We start from the raw sequence: 7,567 nt of genomic DNA, 5'->3' as shown, positions 1-7,567 counted from the left end.
TACTTGTTTTTCAACCTCATCTTTGTGAACTTCGGGAAAGCGATAGGATTTTACATGGATCGGTGCCGAATCACCGGTATTGATAGAGTGCTGAATTACATCTGTACACGATAAAGGTTCGCCTTCAAGATGAAATATATCAGTATAATTTGATATGCAATTTAATAACTTTTTCTTCTCTTGAGGATTTAAATGTGAACAGCGTATTTGTTCAAGAACCTGATTGATCCTATCCTTTTTAAAATTATTAATATGATTTATTAATTCAACAGGCTGTGCATTTAAAGAGGAGGGTATCTCTTTTTTCAAATTCAAAAATTCAAAAGGTGTAACAGTAACCATAAAATCATTAATCTCAATTTGAGAATCAGTACTATTCAAAATAGTAACATTCACTCTTTTATTATCCTTTATTCGGACTATGCAGTTTGCAAGATAAACTCCTTCTCTAATAGTTTGGTCTAAAACCAAAGCTTCTTTTAAATGATGCACTTCATCTAAATTTGCAACTTGACACTCGATTACGCTTTCTGAACGTGCCGGTATCACATAAGAACTTTTTGTAAAACTTATAGGTATAGAATAACCTTGCACTAAAAGAGAGTTCGTAGAATATTGAACATCAATATTGAAGTGTTTAATAAAGTCACTTCCTATAATTCTATCGAATTCTAAATTTGTTGTGTCGTTGATGGAGTGAAAAGTATAATTAATACGCATCTTACTTTTTGTTGAAAACTTATATTCAAGGTTTAATAAAATAGAGCCAAGTGATTCACAGTATGAATTACTATCATTGAGACCTTGAATTTTCACAGTATGTGAATTAAGCACTGGATGATTTGATAAACTCGAATATTTAATAATCGATATTGAAGCACCAGTGTCGATTAAAAAGCTGAGAGGTTTCTCGCTATTATTAACTTTAAAATAAACATGTGGCAATGATATTTTATCGATTCTATTAACCACAAACTGATCCGTATTTATTAATTGTTTGGAATTATTATTTTTTTTATAATTTTTCTTTCCATTAGGTTTACCCTTTTTATTAACCTGTGCTAATAAGAACGGCTCAGAGACACAGGGAGAAGGTTTAATCTTATTTAATTTATTCTGACTATATTTATTTCTCTGTGGTACACTACTCTGTGCAACCGTGAATTGACCACAGGGCAGGTGTCCTTGAGAATCAGAAGATTCAGTTTGTTTAAACCTATTAGAAGACTGAGTTTTATAAAATAATTTCCGATTATTATTTACTCTATGAGGAACATTACTCTGTGCAACTATGGATTGACCACAGGGCAAATGTCCTTCAAAATCAGAACGCTCAGTATTACAATTAAACCTTTTATAATGACTTTTGCCATTATTTAATGTTGACCGTGATTTATAAAATTTAGAAACACGGGGAAAAGTAGAACCATTAGAAACATAATTTTGTTTCGTGTCATTTCTAATATGACAAGGCTTCGATAGACACGGAACCGAAGCCCTTTTTAGTTTAAATGGTCTTGATTATCATTACATCCATCTACATCAATAATATTCACATGGGAATTATTACCTTTCGGTGCGAATGCGGTCCGATTCGGTGCATGGGAAAGTTTCGAATTTCGCTGGGCATTCTTATGCTTGAGCGTGTGACACTCACCGATCAAGTGACCGCGCTTCTTACAATAAACGCATACTTTGTTACCGTTGTAAGAATTATTCTTTGAAAAGTTATTATAACTTTGGTTATAACTAGAAGGATGCGAATCATAATTATTAACTTTATAAGACTTTGTATGTCTATTCTTATTTTTATAGCACTCAGATATTGAATGACCATTTTTATTACATATAGTACAATATTTAGAAGATTTCTGTGATAATTTATTTAAGTTAAATAACTTCTCCTCTTCTATCGCGTGAGTTATCGCGTCGGAGAGAGTTTTGGGGTTTCTACAGCGCACAATGTGTGAAAAGTTTGAATTCATGCCTAATAAAAATGTGTTGAGAGCTAAGTCTTCCATTGCAGCAATTCTACCGATGAGTTCTTTATCACTCTCACAACTATAATGTATATCAGATTGAAGCCGTGTGAGACAGGATTCAATCCTCAATGAATATTGCGTCACATCTTCATTGGGAAGTTGTTTGCAGTTCTGCAGATCAAGTAATAAATGAGTTGAGTGTTTCTTTTCTCCGAAAGTTGATTTTAAAAACTGTTTAATTTCGGGCCAACTTCCAAATTTCTTTAGACAACAAGCTAATTGAGCTTTCCCCTCAAGTTGTGACACGATATATTTAAAAAGAACGTTCTGTTGTTCTGTACTTGCTAAAGAAATTGCATTTTCACAATTCGTTAAAAATGCAGGAAGTGATTCGCGATCCCCATTGTATGGTTTGATGAACTTCGTCAAAAATGAGAGTGTGAGTTTTTCACTCATTTTAATTTTTGGCTTTTGGGGTGTCGCTTCTGAAAGAGAACTGTCTGAGTCGCTATTTGAATCGACTTCTACAGACTGTTCCGCTTTAATTGTTTTAGGCATTAATTATTAATAAAATAACAAAAGCGTACAGAGCATCAGAACACACAGACAAAATTATAAACGCACAATAAAATTGATAATACAAAATTGAAATATAAGCTGTATAAAATAGTAAATAAAGTTCTAAATCTTGAAAAATAAAATATAAATTCACCATTCACTTTGAAATTCACTGAGTGATTTATTCACTTTAGGACTCTTAGTAAAGATTAGAAATAACTCACAGAATTAATAAAATCTTCATACTCGTCCAATGACCTGATGTTCTCCGTGGGACGGTCACGGGGAGGATGGCTCCAGGTGACCTTCTGGTCACTGGTCGGAGGTCTGATGTGGTGGAACTAAGCAGGTGATGCGGGCTCACGCTTGATAGCGGAGGCTTATCGTCGATCAACTGTTAGGAGGTGTTTAAGAGATGCTGGCTTGCAACTGCAAGGCTAAGACTTAATAGCTATCTCTTACAGGATCCAGGCGTAGCTCTTTATCCTTGACTCCGGGTCTTCCCTAACTATAGGCCTTCCCGAAATCCCACTTCTGACACCAATTTTGTTAGGATGGACGCGCTGGTGGCCTTTTTAAAAAAACACTCTTTGACTCCCGAATTACTTTAATTTCCACACACAATTTTATACAGAACTTACTCACAAGACCGAGTGTAGCCAACTCTCCACACCGCGTGGCGGCTATCGCTTTTATATAAAACTAATATGTTAACTCGGCAATTTACCTCGTATGACAATTGTTCATAACAGTGCGGAGCGAGTATCTAACCGGGGGTTCCGTGGTGAGAGTCAACGGTTCAACCTATTGCGACATCGACATCGACACGTGGAAGAAACTTTCTTAAAAGCCGCACTGTAGAAGAACGCCAGACATAATGTATAGGAAGACGGAATTAATCTTGCCTACTTCGCGAGATTTCCCCGCCGCGTCTCGAATACAAGCAGTTTTGGGTTAATTTCGCGTTAGCTTTAAGCACTTTAATGCCGCTTTTACGATGCAGGACTATTTATATGTTACTTGTATAATGATCTAGGTATTACTTTAAGTGCCTGAAGAATACTATTTATTTATAATAACTCTGTTCGTTCTTTCTCAGTTCTATGCACTTTATTTGATGAAAAATGATTTCATACAAGTGCTTTTAAATTTCTCATTGACTGCTGTCAGTCTTATATCAATTTCTAAGAATATACGAACAGTATGCTATCAGCGTCGATGGAATGAAATATATTGTATGATATCTAAAGAAGAAATCTCAAACTTAAATAATGGAGAGTTTAAAATACTAAAGCTAATGAAAGACTATATAGTTTATGCCAGAGTTGTTACTTATTTATATTGGTCTACAGCAGTTGTTACGTGTATTGCATTATTAATATCTCCATTTTTAAAATTCGCTACAAATCCAATTTATCGTGAATTAGTACACAATGGAACTGAGCCATATCCACAAATATTGTGTTCTTGGTATCCATTTAATAATTCCAAAATGCCTGGGTACTTTTTTGGAATGTTCTGGCATGTGATTATTACTATTCAAGGAGCCGGCGTTATCGCTATATTCGACATGAACGCCGTCAGTTTAATGACGTTTTTAAAAGGGCAATTGAAAATTTTACATTATAAGTGTGAAATCATATTTGAAAACAATACATCTAGCAGTAACAGCGTAGAGATAAACATCAAAGAATGTTTTAGATTGCATTCTTTCCTTACAAACTAAGTGATACAGCATTTAATATACTAGAAGTTGGTTCTTTCGTAATAAATTTATTTTTATTTTACACTTTACATGCATTCTCATAGTGGCTCGATTATCCTGCCATCGATAAGTTATTTTTTAACGTAGAGACGGATAAATCACCTGATGTTAAGTTATCATCGCCACGCACATTCTCTTGCAATACCAGAGGAATTACAGGAGCGTTGAAAGCCTTTTAGAAAGGTGTACGTACTTTTTTTGAAAGCACCCATGTCGTATCAAACTCTGCTGTTGTTGGTTAATTTAAAGTTATATTTTCTTTAAACACTTTCAAATATTAGTTTGAATATTGTAATTTTTTTGATAATCAAGTCCACACATTATTACCCCAAATATTATATCCAAGCAGCTTTTCCAACGCAAGGTACTTACGACGCAATCAAATACAAGGCCCCTAAACTTGAGCTTCATTGGTTGATCTTATTATGTTTTTTTAATTTGTGGATAATACAACTTATTATTATAAATAGTCGAGAACCATTAAGTTTAGATAATTGGGGTAACGTACCGTGCGTTCATTATGTTATATTCTTTAATCATTTCCCGCCATTTAAATGATATTATTACATAAATCCATACATTCGCGGCCAGACAGTAGTAGTCCTGCATTAAGGGCAAAAGTAGTCATTTCCAAAAGAATTACATTTTCTTTAGTTGCTGAGACTTCAATAAATAAATACATACGAGTATACGTTTTATTAAGATAATATTACGACATAAAAAAAATGTTTTTTTTTTAATTATTATCGCCAGTGATGTTCTTGTACGTTCTGTTATGTTCAGTAATGATCTACTGTAGTGTGGTCCAGTTGAGTTTAGTAAGTGAAAATTTTACTCTTTTTGTTTTAGCGGACTCTGGATCCACCATCTTTGTTTGTGCACACATTTTTATGGGTCATCACACAAGATCGTTGGATGCTATACTCATATCAAGTTTTTATCTTAAAATAATGAGAACTATACTGAAAGTAGATAAGAAGTTGTTAATTATAGTAAATACAGAAATAAAAATATTTCAATCTCTAATCTTCCATTACCTATATATTAAATAATGATTACCGAACATAAAATCCCAAAAGAGTTAGTAGATTTGTTGTTATTAAGAGAGAATGGATGAAGGTGGGATCTATGCTACAAAATAAGGCAAATGTAGAAGAATTGAGAAAGGCCGGCCTCGTCGTATATTACTTGATGAGTTCCGCAACGTATTGAAAAGGGGCCAGTTCGAGTACAAGGGATTAAATGTGAAAGGTTTGATGTTCGTGGAAAAGGCCAGGCAAGTATTTTAGTACCTAGGAGTGATTGCATGGATGTATTTATAAACATTCACTGCTACAATAGCTTGCAATAACTTGTATTTTCGTGCGTTTATTAATTTCTTCAAATTTGCTTAAATTGTTAAAAATGTCCATATTATACTACTTTTTTATTTCCTCGCAATCGAAATGAAAAGCAGAGTTTATAACTCGTCCACAAAACCATTTTATCCTCGACATAACTATATTAGGAGGAATACTAATAGCTAGCTTAATATTTTCAGGACAAACTAGGATTATCTCAGAAGCTGCTTGTTTTGGAATACACCGTTGCTTTAGTCGTACAATTATTCATATACTGTTGGCACAGTAATGAAATAACGGAATACGTAAGTTGATTTAGGATGGTAACAAGAAGGTCGATAATACGTTGGGGAAAAAGTATCTTCACATTTTATATAAAAACACATATTATTTAATATATCAAAACTACCGGATCTTGTAGGAACACTTGAAACAGTAAGAGATATAATAATGTGTTGAGTAGAGTATTGATATATAATATGTTCATATTGCCGGTTCATATGTATATTCCATATGTAGTATCCACATGTCATCATCTCGTATATATTATATATACTCTCCATGTTATAGTCATGTTGTAAACATTCAAAAAACTTGAAACAGTTAAAATTATAATAATGTGTTAAGCAGAGTATTGACAAATAATATATTCATTTTGCCGGTTCATATGTTAATTTTATATGTAGTACCCACATGTCATAATCTCGTATATATTATATATACTCCCCATGTTGTCGTCATATTGTGAACATTCGAAACACTTGAAACAGTAAGAGTTATGATAATGTGTCGAGCAGAGTATGGATATAAAAAATGTTCATATTGCCGGTTCATATGTACAGTCCATATGTAGTACCCACATGTCATCATCTCGTATATATTATATATACTCCCCATGTTGTCGTCATGTTGTGCACATTCCAAACACTTGAAACAGTAAGAGTTATAATTATGTGTTGAGCAGAGTATTGATATATAATATGTTCATATTGCCGGTACATATGTATATTCCATATGAAGTACTCCTCCCCTCCCATGTTGTCGTCATATTGTGAACATTCGAAACACTTGAAACAGTAAGAGTTATGATAATGTGTTGAGCAGAGTATGGATATAAAAAATGTTCATATTGCCGGTTCATATGTATAGTCCATATGTAGTACCCACATGTCATCATCTCGTATATATTATATATATATTTTATTATATTATTATATATATATATTATATATACGAGATGATGACATGTGGGTACTACATATGGAATATACATATGAACCGGCAATATGAACATATTATATATCAATACTTTGCTGAACACATTATTATAACTCTTACTGTTTCAAGTGTTTGGAATGTGCACAACATGACGACAACATGGGGAGTATAGATAATATATACGCGATGTTGCCATGTGGGTACGATATATGGAATAAACATATGAACCGGCAATATGAACATATTTTATATCAATACTCTGCTCAACACATAAGTATTACTCTGACTGTTTCAAGTGTTTGGAATGTTCACAACATGACGACAAAATGGGAAGTATATATAATATATACGAGTTGATGACATGTGGCTACTACATATGCAATATACATATAAACCGGCAATATGAACATATTATATATTAATATATAGACAACATGGGGAGTATAGATTATATATACGAGATGTTGCCATGTGGGTACGATATATGGAATTAACACATGAACCAGAGATATGAACATATATACGAGATAATGACATATGGGTTCTACTTATGGAATATACATATGAACCGGCAATATGAACATATTTTATATCAATACTCTACTCAACATATTATTATAAGTCTTACTATTTCAAGTGTTTGGAATGTTCACAACATGACGACAAAATGGGGAGTATAGTTAATATATACGAGATGTTGACAT

The 7,567-nt window shown here is 33.2% G+C and overlaps 1 protein-coding gene across 1 annotated transcript; it reads left to right on the top strand.

Annotated features, from left to right (window-relative positions):
* Window positions 1-2,830: 2,830 nt before the first annotated feature.
* Window positions 2,831-6,084, top strand: LOC126967312 (uncharacterized). The gene is made up of 4 exons (XM_050811774.1): window positions 2,831-2,840; window positions 3,893-4,040; window positions 5,054-5,123; window positions 6,067-6,084. The coding sequence occupies exons 1-4, from the start codon at window positions 2,831-2,833 to the stop codon at window positions 6,082-6,084; spliced, it is 246 nt and encodes an 81-aa protein (XP_050667731.1).
* Window positions 6,085-7,567: the final 1,483 nt, after the last annotated feature.

The sequence above is a fragment of the Leptidea sinapis genome, chromosome 12 (genome assembly GCF_905404315.1).
Source record: "Leptidea sinapis chromosome 12, ilLepSina1.1, whole genome shotgun sequence".
In the NCBI taxonomy this organism is placed as follows: domain Eukaryota; kingdom Metazoa; phylum Arthropoda; class Insecta; order Lepidoptera; family Pieridae; genus Leptidea; species Leptidea sinapis.
This window is presented reverse-complemented; position numbering and strand designations above follow the sequence as displayed.

What these genes read in the sequence shown, in the direction of transcription:
- LOC126967312 (XM_050811774.1), top strand. An exon ending in AATAATTCCAAAATGCCTGG is followed by an intron (nt 4,041 to 5,053) that starts GTACTTTTTTGG and finishes TTAATTATTATC; the next exon opens with GCCAGTGATGTTCTTGTACG.